The 14,556-nt window shown below is 38.0% G+C and overlaps 1 protein-coding gene across 3 annotated transcripts; it reads left to right on the forward strand.

The window, feature by feature from the left end:
• Positions 1-700: 700 nt before the first annotated feature.
• Glipr1 (GLI pathogenesis related 1) lies at positions 701-14,547 on the forward strand. Of its 3 annotated transcripts, XM_069988878.1 has the most exons (7): positions 701-714; positions 1,245-1,346; positions 2,734-2,828; positions 5,222-5,455; positions 10,126-10,238; positions 12,583-12,668; positions 14,147-14,547. In XM_069988878.1, exons 3-7 carry the CDS (start codon positions 2,817-2,819, stop codon positions 14,350-14,352), a joined length of 651 nt encoding a protein of 216 aa, XP_069844979.1. In that variant the 5' UTR covers positions 701-714; positions 1,245-1,346; positions 2,734-2,816; the 3' UTR covers positions 14,353-14,547. The 3 variants fall into 3 exon arrangements, with proteins under 3 accessions (XP_069844979.1, XP_069844971.1, XP_069844963.1); XM_069988870.1 differs by lacking the exons at positions 701-714; positions 1,245-1,346 and having other exon boundaries at positions 2,447-2,828; positions 14,147-14,173; positions 14,269-14,547; XM_069988862.1 differs by lacking the exons at positions 701-714; positions 1,245-1,346 and having other exon boundaries at positions 2,447-2,828.
• Positions 14,548-14,556: the final 9 nt, after the last annotated feature.

Raw genomic sequence — 14,556 nt, forward strand, 5'->3', positions numbered from 1 at the left:
GGATGCAAGTAGAGAGAGAGAGAAAAAGAAGAGACGGAAAGGGGAATAAAGAGAGACCAGAAAAAGAATAGAAACGTAAAAATTAATGTTATTATAGAGGTTAAAAGACCGTCTATTTAGAGAGGAATGTGAATATGTTCAGAGAAGGGGAGGGACATAGAGGAGATGTGAAAAGCTTTAAGGATGGGAACGGGAGAAGAAAAGATCAGAAGTTCAGTAGAGCTAGATAAAAAACAAAAAGATAATTAAGAAAGAAAGAAAAAGAGAAAGAAGACAAGAAAAGAAAGGAAAACTCTTATTCACGTATTCCTAAAATAAAAATTATAAGATGAGAAAAAAAAAAGGTTACTGGAAAACAATTATTTTTTCAGAAGAGGCAAAAATTAAAGATTAATAAAAGTTTTAGAAGGGAAAAAAACTTATATATATATATATATATAAGGTAACAAAAAACAAAAAACAAGCAAAAAAAAGAAAAGAAGAAGAAGAAGAAAAAAAGAAAAAAAAAAAAAGAAAAAAAAGTCTTTTGATTTTTTTTGGGGGGGGGGGAGGAGTGGGAAGAATCCTGTATCTCCCTTTTGTCTGCAACCAGTCTCTTGTTGGAGTCTCTGGTCAGCTTGAGGTCCTGTGGCTTGATTGGTTTCTTAAGTCGGTTGGTTGGAAGAGGCAGAAAAATGCTCTGCTTTACCCAAGATTTTGAGATCCCCCTCCCAGGTTAGTTTTCTGGGAGGGTGGTCTGCTTTGAGAGTCACAAAAGAGGGGGATGTGGTGATGAGGCTAGGTTCTGGGTAGAGTTGAGGCCTTTCAATAAACAGTAGCTTTTCCCTGGGGCTATTTTGTGATAAAGCTCACAGCGCCCAGCCTGGAGCCATTCTCAGGGTTTCTGTTTTTCAATTGATTGTCGAGGCTGCTAGAGGGAGGGGCAGCCTCTGGCTCTGGTTACCCAGTGAAGCAAGGCACTCCGATGGCTGGCGCCTGAGCTGGGTGACTTTTCCCTGGATGGAGCTGAGTCTGGCAGGTCACTTCGCCTTTAAGTTCTTGTGACCTGCTAAATGACTCGTTTTATTCCAAGGCCTGAGCTGAAGCTAGCAGCTCCTCCGAACTTTGTCGGTATCCAAGATGGAGATCACCGGTGCTGGGGGGGGAGGGGTGGCCTTCCCTCCTCTGCTCCCTGAGGAGTGAGGATGTCGGGCTTGTACTCACGCCGAGTCTTGGATCCTGGGTCGTCTCTGGTCTGCAAACAGCAGGATGAAGATGTTCGCTCCTTGTCGGTTCTTGTTGGTGTTGAGTAGAATCCGCTCGTCCGCTGCGTCTGGCTCCTTCGTCTCCGACTCTCTGTGTCTCAGGTATGTCTCCGCGGCGGTGGTCGCCGCCGCCGCGGCCCCCGGAGCGGCAGCTGCTGCGTTTCCTTGGCTTCCCCTCTCTTGTCTAACTCTCTGTCCTGTGATGACTCACTTGGTGTGATTCTCTGGCTTAGGACTGTTCACTGGAACTCTAAAACTCCTTTCTATGCGAGAGCTTGTTCAGATTCCAGCTTCTCCTCCGCCATCTTCCCGGAACTCCTATAGTGATGTTTTAAACTTGGTCATAGAAATTATCTTAAGATAAGTGGCATCAGAAAATGCCAATTATAAAATGCTGATTATATAAATGTAATTGATATATAAATTATAATTTATAATTATACATTGACTGCATATAATTTATATTATAAATTATATATATATACTATATATCCTATCATATGCTCTGTAAAAATATATAACTATATAAACTATATAACTATAAACTATATATATATACATATATATGTGTATATATATATATATATATAGCCTATGCTCAGTACTATCCATAGTTTCAGGCATCCACTGATAAGGGGAGATTCAGATAAGGATGGATGACTATATTCCTGCCATTATTTTCTATGGAATTTTTTAAAGCATTCTTTTAGTTTTGTGCAAGTACTGGGGCTTTAATTCAGGGCCTGGACAATGTCTCTTAGCATTATTGCTCAAGACTATCATTTTACCACTTGAGCCACACCTCCATTTCCAGCTTTTTCATGTATTGGAGGTAAGAGTCTGACAAACATTCCTACCCAGCCTGGTTTCAAACCATGATCCTCAGATCTTAGCCTCTGTAGTGGCTAAGAAAAGGTTTTACCAGGTCTGTTATGAAAGTAAGAGTTATACATTTATTTACCACAACTTCAATGTTAAAAGTAGAGACTATTTCTTTCTGGAGACTCCAAGATTTTCTTTTGGAATATTGTACCTTGTAACTAAAAAGAAATCCTGACAAATCTCATAAAACAATCTTAAGTTGTAATAGGTGCTATGTGTCACTGAGAAACTAGATGGGCAGGGTTAAGATTGCAACAGGAGCTGCATGCCATATAAGGAGAAAACTCATTTCTTCAAAGTTCTGATGACCTCGTTTCTGCTTTCTATCTTCTCAAAGCTGAGGTCAGCTATGCTGTGTAAAGCAAACAGCTGAAAAACTGAGAGAGAACATAGAGAGCATTTGCACAGCATGGAAAGGCTTCGGGTACAATTCCCAGCATAAAAATCTGAAGACTCTGAGAGTAACAAGCACATTCTTAAAATCAGAGCTCTGGAATCCAGCCCTCAGGCTAGACGTCTGCAGTGAGCATGCAGGTCATACTTGCTTCAATGGCCTGTCTTCTTTCTTTTACTGCTACGTTTTCATATACAGTAACTACTTTGCCAGATATTGACAATGAAGATTTCATCAAGGGATGTGTTCACGCTCACAACAAGTTCCGGTCAAAGGTGAATCCCACAGCTACAAATATGCTATACATGGTAAGAAAACTTAGAACTTTGGGGATAAATTCTTGGTAATCCTAAATGATTTTGCTTTGCTTGTAATTATTGTGAACAGTAAAATCACCATCTGCACTCAAACACATTGTTTTAACCTTAACGCTTGCCATAAGCAAGCTATACAGTTTTAATTTTCTTTTTTGTGTACTTCCTTTTCTCTGGTTATGGGTAGACTTCTCTTTTTTGTCATTTGCTTCTCTGTTATTATTTGTGAGATTTTTGTTTTGTAGAAATAGTTTATATTTGTACAAAATACTGGTATGAAATAAGCCAGTATTTTGTATTACCAAACTTATACTAAATTATTCCAACACACACGAAGTTCCCACATGTAAATGATGTACTTTGAAACTATATACCTCTTACTTACCTTTTACCCATCTTATCTCTCTCTCTGGTCCTCTTTCTCTTCCCTAGAAGTCCCTCTTCTACTTGGGTCATCTTTATTTTTCTCTAGATACTACTTATTAAAGAAAACATGGGATTCTTAGTTTTGAGTCTGGCTTGTTTTTCTTAACATGATAATCTCCAGTTTTGTCTCTTTTCCTGCAAATGACATCATTTCATTCTTCTGTGTAGTTTAATAGTACTTTTATGGTGTATACTTAGGGTATGTATAATATTCCATAGTGTCTCTTCACTCTGGTAATATTTTTGTCATTAGGTAGAAGCTTTTAATTTGTATATATACACAATGGAATTCTATGCCTCCATCAGAAAGAATGACATTTCCCCATTTGTTAGGAAATGGAAAGGTTTGGAAAAAATTATATTAAGTGAAGTAAGCCAGGCCCAAAGAAACATAGGTCCCATGGTTTCCCTTATTTGCAATATCTAGTATAGGTATGAGTCAGGCGGAAAAGGTCAGATAATGTGATGTTAGGAAAATGAACCCTTAAATATGTATTTTAATGTTTTCGTTTCTTTCATGCATGTGTTTCTAACGCATTTATAAGATTATTTCTTTGTTGTTTTGTATGTCCCTACCCCACAGTGTAACCTCCGCTTTCACTTTATTTGATGTCAGTATAACATGTGGAGGAGATGGGGACAAACAAGTCGTTTAAGGATTCAGGTGGACCTGTTGCAACAAGGAGAATTACAAAATGTCATGTCAAAGCAAGCTTTACAATGTCGGTGTGGGGGGGGGGGAGGGGGGTATGATTGGGTGGGGGGGAGGGGGGAGGCTGGGAAGGGAGGTGAAGGGTAAACAAAGGAGGAGGCTGCAATGCTTGGTAAGAAATGTATGCATTATCCTGCCCATGTAATTGTAACCCCTCTGTACAGTATGTTCTCAAATAAAATAAAATAAAAAAGAAGCTTTTAATTTATTAATTCTATTTTATAACTTATTTCCTGAGACATTGCAATTCTGTTCAGAAAATTGCTGCCCATACTTATATCTTGAAGTGTTTCCTTTCTGTTTTCCTCTAGTTGCCTCAAAGTTCCAAGTCTTACAGTAATGTGTGATCCCCTTTCAAGTTTATTTTTGTACATGGGGATAGGTAAAGTTCCACTTTTATTCTTCTACATGTGGCTACCTAGTTTCCCCAGCACCATAGTAAAGAGGCTGACTTTTCTCCATTGTGTACTCTCAGTATCTTCGTCTAGATTCAGGTGGTTGTAGATAGGTTTATTTCTCAGCCCTCTCTCTTCCACTGACTGGTGCACATGATGTTTTTATGCCACTACTGTGCTGTTTTAATTACTATGGCTCAGTAGTATAGTCTAAATTAGATGGTGTAAAGCCTCCAGCATTGCTTTTTATCTCAGTAGTATGGACATTATAACAATATTAATTCTGCCAGTACATGAACATAATGTATTAGGAAGGTCCTTCCATTTTCTAATGCCATCTTCAGTTTCTTCATTGTTTCACTGTAGAAGTCTCTTTCCTCCTTAGTTAGGTTTATTCCTAAGTATTGTACTAGGAGAAAAGGAAGGAGTTGTTTTCTGATTTCTCAGCCAGTTCATTAGTGTATAGAAAAATGACTGATATTTTGTGTTGATTTTATATCCTGCTACTTTGTTGAACTCTATTATTTCTAGGGTTTTAGTGTAGGGGCTTCTAGGTATAAGATCCTATTACCTACAAACAGGGCATCCTACGTCAAAGTCAAGGGATTCACATTCGTGGTAGGTCTCGCAAGAGTGGGGTTCCTCTGGAAGTTGAGGCAAGCGTGCTGTGTGTGGAGTGAACCTGCGCGCTGTCCCTTCAGCTCAGTCAGCAATGTAGAATCTGAAGGAGGAGGGCACAATAAGATTTTTCCTAGGTGTGAGGTCTGCTGCACTTGTGATCCTCCTGCTCCGTCTTGCTTACCCCAGTTACATTGTCAAAAAGTAAATTCCATTCTTAATCATTATTTTTGCAGACTTGGGAACCGGCACTAGCCCAAACAGCAAAAGCATGGGCAAAACATTGTCAGTTTAAACACAACCCACAGCGGGAATCAAACTTGAACTTCACATCAGTGGGAGAAAATATCTGGACCGGATCTCTAGTCCTGTTTTCAGTGTCTTCAGCCATCTCAAACTGGTACAATGAAATCCAGTATTATGATTTCGCAACTCAGAAGTGCACAAATGTCTGTGGCCACTACACTCAGGCAAGTACTACCCATCTTTGCAGGAGAGAGGAAACAACTAGAATTCAGTGTTTTAAAAAAAAAAATGCCACAGGGCATCCTAGTTACTCAGGAAACTGAGATCTGAGGATCACAGCTCAAAGCCAGACCCGGCAGGAAAGTCTGTGAGACTCATATCTCCAATTAACCACCAGAAAACCGGAAATGCCCTAGGCTCAAGTGGTAGAGCCCTTTCCTTGAGCTGAAGAGCTGAGGGACAGAGCCCAGGCCAAGTTCAAGCCCCGCAAGCCACCAAAAAAAAAAAAAAAAAAAAAAAAAAAAAAAAATGGGAAGAAGTCTAGCGAGCGCTGGTGGATCAAACCTGTAATTAATTCTAGCTACTCACGGGCTGAGATCTGAAGATTGTGATTTGAAACCAGCCTGGGCCATTAAGTCCATAAGATTCTTAGCTCCAAGGAGGTTCAAGCGGTGGAGCACTAGCCTTGAGCAAAAAGTTCAGCGGCAATGCCCAGGCCCCAAGTTTAAGCCCATGGATGTACACAAGAAGAGGAAGGAAGGAAGGGAGGGAGGGAGGGAGGGAGGGAGGGAGAAGAAAAAAGCTAGTTCACCTATAAATGTAAGGGTAATAGCCTTCTTTAAAATAATAAATGAAATAGAATCTAGTGCCAGAAGAAATAGGGCTCGAAGAGGCTACTTATATCAACAAAATATGTGAGGCCCTTCAATCCAGACAGCACTAAATGCTAGTTATTCCATTAGTTTAGGTACATTGTATTATTTAAGGTTTTACAACATATATGATTGTCTGAATCTGAACTCTTTATCTTACCAGCTAAATAACACTGGGGAAGCAATTTCTTAACCTCTCTGAACCCTTCTGTTGATCTACATAAAACCTCACACTCAGAAAGGGACTATTTCAGCTCCATCTTCCCAGCTCCAGGCAAGCTCTGGACATCCTCCTACTGATGAGGCCCCTCTTCTGAAGTGGAGGCATGGTGTAGGAGTCTCCTGAAGAGGAGGAGAAGTTAGGATCACTCCTTGGCCTCTGACAAAGCTACGCATGCATGTAAGCAGTTGGAATTTAAGAAAATTAGTTTTCTCCTGTCCAAAATATTGTCTTTGTCTCCTTCTGTGAGAAAATTGACAAATCATCTCAGTTATTTTCAGAGGTCCAACTCTAAAACCTCAAACACATTTGACATTAACTTGACTTTCTTCTTTTTGTTTTGGCTCCTTGGAAGATGGATAAACCATGCCTTAACTTGTACATGTGAGTCTGGGTAAGGACTCAGCTAAACCATCTTCTCACCTCTATACATTCGGCATGCCGAATCACTTGTAATTCTTCTAGAGTACCTGGCTGAGGTTCCTTATTGAAAACAGATGTAAAAAATACAAACCAAATTCAACAACACATTAAATAGATCATACACCCTGATCAAGTTGATTTCATTCCAGGGTGCAATGATGGTTCACCTTACACAAATCAACAATATAATACAACACCATAAATAGAATTGAATGAAAAACACAGGCTTACTTCAATGAGATGAATGAGAAGCCTTTGACAAAATTTAACATCTCTTCATGATGGAAGGAAGGAAGTAGGAATAGAAGGAATATGCTGAGATAAATTAAAAGGTTATATATGACAAACCTATAGCCAACATTGTACTAGATGGGGAAAAACTGAAACCATTTCCTGTAAAATCAAGAATGAGACAAGAGTGTCTACTCCTATTCAATATAGTGCTTGAATTCACAGCCAGACTAATCAAAGCAAAGAAATATAAGAGATATGGATAGGAACACAAGAAACCAAATTATCCCTATCTGCAGGTGATAGAATCCTATATTTAAAAGACATTAAAGGCTGCATGAGTGTGTCACACATTTATAATTTTAACTCCTCAAGAGGTTGAAATCTGAAAATTGAGGTTCAAAGCCAGCTTGGGCAGACAAACTCAAGAGACTTAACTCCAATTAACTAGCAAAAAGTCAGAAATGAAGGTGTGGTTCAAGTGGTAAAATGGCAGCAAGGAATGAAAAACCCGAGCAAGGGAAGCTATGAGTTCAAGTTTCAGTATTGGCATGGGCATGTGCACATGCACACACGCATGCATGCATGTGTACACACGCATGCACACACACACTCCACCAGGAAACATCTTCTCACAATACATTGTTGAAAGACACCAAATCTACATATAAAAATCAGTAACTTTTCAGCAGTATGTCAGTGGGTCATATGTATAATCTTAGCTACCCAGAAGACTGACATCCGAAGACCACAGTTCAAACATAGCTGGGGTAGGAAAATTCTGAGATTCTTATTCTAGTCAATTGCCAAAAAGTTGGAAGTGAACCTGTGGCTCACAATCAGTAACTTTTTTACATGCCAATGTAAAATATATATGTTGAGAAAGAAATCAGGAAAGCAACATCATTCAATATAGTTTCAAAAATACTTAGGAATAAACTTAACTAAGGAGGTAATAAACCTCTGCAGTGAAAACTACAAGAAAATTACAAGATATTAGAAGATGGAGAGACTTCCCATGCTCATGTTCATGTAGAATCAATATGGTGAAAATGGTAATACTCAAAAGAATTCTACAGCTTCAATGCAATCCCCATCAACATTCCATGCACTCTTCAGAAATTAGAAAACAACCCAAAAATCCATATGGGTGCCACAAATCAAATAGGTAATGCAATACTGATCAAAAAGAGCAACATTGCAAGTATAATACCTGACTTCGAAAAGAGAGGGATGAAGGGACAAGAAGAAATAATAGAGCAACTATGATCAAAGTATATTATTGCATGTAAGGAAATATCACAATGAAACACCACACTTCATATAACTAATATATACTAATAATTTAAAAATAAAGTGCCTGACTGTACACTGTACACTGTACACTTTGTGTGTGTGCACATGCATGCATGCATGCATGTGTGTCTGTCCTGGGGTTTTAACTCAGGGCTTGGACAGTCTTTGAGCTTTTTTTTTCTGGTTAAGGCTGGCACTCTACCACTTGAGCCACAGCTCCGCTTTTAGATTTTTGTTGGTTAATCGGAGATGAGTCTCAAGGTCTTTCCTGCCTGGGTAGGCTCTGAACTAAAGTTCTCAGATCTCAGCCTTTTGAGTAACTAGGATTACAGATGTAACGCACCGGCACCTGGCCACATAAACCTCATATACTTAGTTAATTTTGCCTGGAAGTGTCTAACTTTTCACTTGACAAACTCTCAACTCCTATGTCCCTGGCTGTGTGAAGCTTGTACTTCCTCTCAGTTGAGAAGTTGCTTTGTTTTCAGTATTCATATGCTATTTTGTCAGTTTGTTAAATTGCACTAGCCATGCAAGTATACATGTATTTATCTATGTCTCTCCCAAAACAAATCACCTGCTGAGGGCCAGTGAACATTCCTGTATTTATCTTTCTGTCTTACTCTTTCTCCTTACTTCTTCTCTTCAACTGTTCCCTAATAAAAATGTTAGCCCTTAAGTTACTGTCTCAGTCTCTCTGTTCTAGGAGTTCACACCAAGGTTCATACTCAGTAGACAATAAACAAAACTTAGATCACTCCCATGAGCTGGTTTTCCAAGGCATATTGGAAGAAGCTATCTTCTATAGCTAAGCTATCTCAAAAGGGCATTATAACCTCACAATTCTCATCTGACATTTAAGGTATCTGCACATTTTGGCTATTGATATCTAGTTATATAATGCGCAAAACATTTTGTAAAAGCTATGCCACTTCCTAATGTGTTTATTCAACAACACACTATCTTTGTCTTCATTGGATATAGACTAGCATTTAGGAACACCAATGTAATAATATCAAATTATTTAGAATATATAGAACATATAAAACTCTTAGGATCATGCTACAATTTCCCACTAGATGGCACTACTGATTTGACTGTTGTTTTCATCTATCTCTGCCTCTATTCTCACTCTCCTAGATTTTTTTGCTATACTTTCACATTAAAACATGAAAAAGGGGGCACGTTTTACTGCATATCATATTTCTAATAATTATCTAGCTTGATTGATAGACTTAAAAGATAAAAATAATATGAAAAGGTTGTTAGAGAAGAAAGGAGAGACAAACCCTCCCTGTAGGTTCCCTAAACACAGTGCTTTTGTTAAGAAAGTATGGTGTTTCTGGTTCTGGAGGGCTTGCTACAAGGGAAAATACCCCACAAGCACATTGCTTAGGACCTGAGGGTTTTGTGACCAGGCAGGAAGAATTAGGTTCCAAACTCTCATTTCTAAATATGGAGGCACTAACATCTAGTTACAGTCCTTTGGGGGATCATCCTGCTTGTAAAGCATTTAATCCTAACCTTCACACTAAGCTTCAATAGTTTTTAAGGAATTATGTTGCTCTTGTACACTAAGAGAAGACATCACTCCGTCTGATAGAAGTTAGTTTTATCCATCAAGTTACGCTTATTTTATTTCTTCATTGTAATAACTGCCAAAGATCACCTTGTGTTTATACACAGATGTACACAAATGGTAACAATTGTTCCTAGCTAAATTTTGAGCATCTATAATTTCTTGGTAGTAAGAGTTGTTCAACTAAAATGGTATGGATGGATGTTCATTCCATTGTTGCCCCCTTCAGTAAAAAAAAAAAAAAAAAAAAAAAAAATCCTTGTGTGTCTCCAGGTTGTTTGGGCAGATAGTTACAAAGTTGGCTGTGCAGTGCAATTTTGCCCTAAAGTTTCTGGCTTTGAACAACTTTCCAATGGAGCACATTTTGTATGCAACTATGGACCAGGGTGAGTCTGCATTAACTTTTTTTTGTTTGCTAAGGAGTAACTTGAGGAGTACTTGAGGTAACTCAAAGAGATGGATAGGGTTGGGGAAAATGGGAGAGAAGAGAATGATGGGGCATAGGATACTGATCAAGATGCAGCACACTCACAAATTAATGTTGAATTGAAACCATTTATACAATTAAAGATAATTAAAAATTTTAATGTAAAAATAAGTTATATCTTAAAGTACTTATCTTTGTTATAGAATATACAATGTACTGCAAAGAAGAAAATTAATATGATTCTTAATTGTTCTGCCCAGATCTACTACAGTAACACAGTGGTACTTTTACTATGTGTGTGAAACATTTATGAATACCATATACATACACATATTTTTAAGAATAGCAAAACTATAATGGTTTTAAGGAATATTAGTTAATTCAGTACGGCAATAGCACTCAATGGGAAAATTAAATACAATAAAGTTAAATTTTAAAAGTTAACTTAAAATTTTCCAAGTTTTAAAATGTGGCCAATTTGAAAAAGTGTTGCTGATTTTTGAGAAGTGATCCTTTGAAAAATGATCCTCATTTCCTCTTTATATAAACCTACGCATACATTTAGAAAACTGTAATATTTTTCTCATTAAAGCTTTAAATCTGATTTCAATCGTTACATTACTGAAGAATGCTGCACACTTACAATGTGCCAAGCACTTTCTAGGTACAATTGTTTTAGTGTGTTGTTGGGTCTTCGTCCGTCCCACAAAAGACGGATGGAAATTCTCTGAATCTTTGTCTCCAAACAATCAAAATCATAGCACCTGCCACTTAAGGTAGCTATGAAAGTTATAAGCCCCACTCTACCTACGTGTTACAAGAAGTCCAGTAGTCTCCTTTCTGAGAATGCCTATAGCTTTCTTCATATATTTCACTCCATATATATGGCATTGCATAACAGACTATCCAAAAGGAATAGTAGAGAAGAGGATTAGAGAAAATTTGCTGTACCTAGAATACTTACTGTGCCTTGGAAAATACTGCTTCAGAGACACTCAACTGGTGGGCTTCTCTTTTTCCTAGGATCCCAAACCTCTAATCTCTCAGGCTTATGAAGCCAAATATGAAACTACTCCACTTCTTCACTAGAGCATGTTAGGTTCTTGGTCACTTGAGGGAACTAGAGAGATTCCTGGTTTGAACTCGGGGACTGCACTTAGCTTAGCCTAACACTCTTAACATGAGACACACCTCTGAAAAGCCTGGCTTTAGTCTGGTTATTTTTGGAGCTGAAGTCTCACAGACTTTTCTATTTGGTTTGACTTCAAATCATGATCCTCCAGATCTCAGCCCCTTAAAAAAGGGGCCAACTCTGCTGGCTAAGCTTTTGATATTAATCCCTTACAGTTTACTAGGCCTTCCCAGAAGCAAATTTTCCCCAAGATGATTGATTCTTCCTTTTTTCTGAAAGTTACAACTGCCTTGTTTTTAGCGTAAAATAGCAAAGTTTTCCTTCTTCAACTTGAAAATAAGGTAGCGTTAATGACTTTACTAAAATCACTCTAAAATTTAAAATGACTTAGTATTGTTCTGCCTATTTATGGACATCTTTTGAAATCTCTAGTATACTAGACTGTTTTCCTTTAAATAAAGTGGAATAACAAATTTAAATTCTGAAGCAACCCCAATTTGAACATATTTAACAGGTTGGAAATGAAGTGTTAAAATAAAGTTATACCTCTAATAGTGACTTCTTAATTTTGGAGGTAAAGGGAACTACTGAAAATAGGAAAGTCCATAAATCTGGATTACCTCTATCCAAAGTAACATTACCTTTTTGTATGAAGAGAACTTACCACAGGCATCTTAGCAATATCTGATTTTATATTAACAGAAGCTATATTCTTGGAAATATTGGATATTTTCACATCACCTTCTAGTTGCAGATACCTCAAAATACAGTTTATGATCATCACTACCTTGAAAATGAGTGTATTATACCAAATGCTAAATCTTATTTAATATTCAATAGATGTAACACTATCACAAACCTTTTAAAAATTTCATAGCTACTTCAGTTTAATCAGCTTCCTTTCTAATTGTGCATTTTATTTAAAAACAACTGAGACTCCAGTTTTCAAAGGGTATCACTATACAAATTTAAGAGTTCTAAAAGTTAGTAAAATGACAGATTAGCTTCAGTTTCTATTTCCCATTCTTCATGAATTTTACCAACTATGAATTTTTGGACTTTGAGCTTATTATTCTTCTGGATCTGGTTAAGGATGTATATATAAAAATTGCGAGTGAAAATATAAACAACAAAAACCCAAAATGCTAACAAACAGCCTTCTACTTCACAGAGGAAATTACCCAACTTGGCCATATAAGAAAGGCGCCACATGCAGTGCCTGCCCCCAAAGTGACAAGTGTGTGGAAAACCTCTGTAGTGAGTAAAAGTAACCACCTATCATAAAGCAATGTAAAAGATATTACTGTTGTCTTTATAAAAGAATTAAGAGTACAACTATTTGTTTTGTCTAAGTTACTATTTTTTTTTTTTTTGGTCCAGTTGTGGGGCCTGAACTCTGGGCCTGGGCGCTATCCCTCAGCTCAGCTCTTCAGTTCAAGGCTAGCACTCTACCACTTGAGCCACAGCACCACTTCCGGCTTTTTTCTTTTTGCTTATGTGGTGCTGAGGAATCGAACCCAGGGCCTCAGGCATGCAAGGCAAGCGCTCTACCACTGAGCCACCCTCCCAGCCCATTACTATTTTCAAGGAAATCAACAGAAGCTGGGCTGAGGGCCAGTGGTTCATGCCTATAATTTGTTACTCAGGAGGGGATCTGCTGATTGTGGTTCGACACCAGCCCCAGAAGGAAAGCCCAAGAGACTCCAGTGAACCACCAAAAAGTCAGAAGTGGAACAGTGGCTCAAATGGTGGAGTGTTAGTCTAGACCTAACACTCAAAAACTCAGGGAAAGTTATAGTAGCTGCTTCATTTGTATCAATTAATCCCAATCCCCGGTATGATCACAGATGTTCATAAGGGACCAGACTAACAGGAAGATGTTTGAAATGGACAACAGAACGTACTGTCTATCACTGATTTAGTACAAACAGTACCATCTTTCTGGAAAATACTTCATAATCTTTTGCCTCTATTAGTTATTTCTAATATTTCCTTATTTGAATGTTTTAGTGTTCCAGTTTTTGGGGTTTTTTGGGTCCGGTCATGGGGCCTGAACTCTGGGCCTGGGCGCTATCCCTCAGTTCTTCAGCTCAAGGCTAGCGCTCTACCACTTGAGCCACAGCACCACTTCCGGCTTTTTTCTTTTTGCTTATGTGGTGCTGAGGAATCGAACCCAGGGCCTCAGGCATGTAAGACAAGCGCTCTACCACTGAGCCACCTTCCCAGCCCCTAGTGTTCCAGTTTTAAATTGAATTTTAACACTATCTACTATAGTATAATTTTCCAGCAGTGATAATTTCCATTATCCTAAAAACATATGTATTAAACTTTATGTATATAAAATGTTAAATCTACAAAAAAAGCTCTGAATAACTTTTTCTTGGTCAGTGGTGGGGCTTGAACTCTGGGCCTCGGTGCTGTCCCTCAGCTCTTCAGCTCAAGGCAAGGGCTCTACCACTTGAGCCACAGCACCACTTCCTGTTTTCTGATGGTTTATTAGAGATAAGAGTTTCATTGACTTTCCTGCCCAGGCTGGCTTTCAACTGTGATCCTCAGATCTCAGCCTCCTGAGTAGCTAGGAATACAGGTGTGAGCCACCAGTGCCCAGCTTGAATAACCTTTGAAAGTCATTGCAACAAAGTTCTGTCAATTTAATGGTTCTAAAGATTTATTTTTTTCAACACAACAGCTTCACCTGTACCTAACCTTTTTTCAAATTCTCCCTGCTTTTGCAGCTAATCCACAGCGAGACAAAGTAACACGTATGTATATTACCTTGTTACAAGAAGCATTATGTGATTATGACATTGCATTATATGAAACAATGTGTAAGATGTCATCTATGTTTATTTCACAGGTTACTATTCTGTTGATTATCCCGACTGGCCCATATATTCTCGGAACAGATACACATCTCTCTTTCTCATTGTTAAGTCCATAATTCTAATACTGTCTGTTATAATGACAATTTTCATAAAGCACAAGTACCCTAATTTAGCTATTATGGACTAACAAATCAGGGGCAGAAAGAAGAATGTGGCTTCTAAAAAAATTATATACATTTTCATTGGGTATATTTTCTATTTTAAATTGTTTTTATTTTTTAATGTTCCTTCAGTAAAAAGCCTTATTTAAATGAAAACTA

The sequence above is a fragment of the Dipodomys merriami genome, unplaced genomic scaffold (genome assembly GCF_024711535.1).
Source record: "Dipodomys merriami isolate MVZ:Mamm:240054 unplaced genomic scaffold, mDipMer1.0.p SCAF_10, whole genome shotgun sequence".
Lineage (NCBI taxonomy): Eukaryota > Metazoa > Chordata > Mammalia > Rodentia > Heteromyidae > Dipodomys > Dipodomys merriami.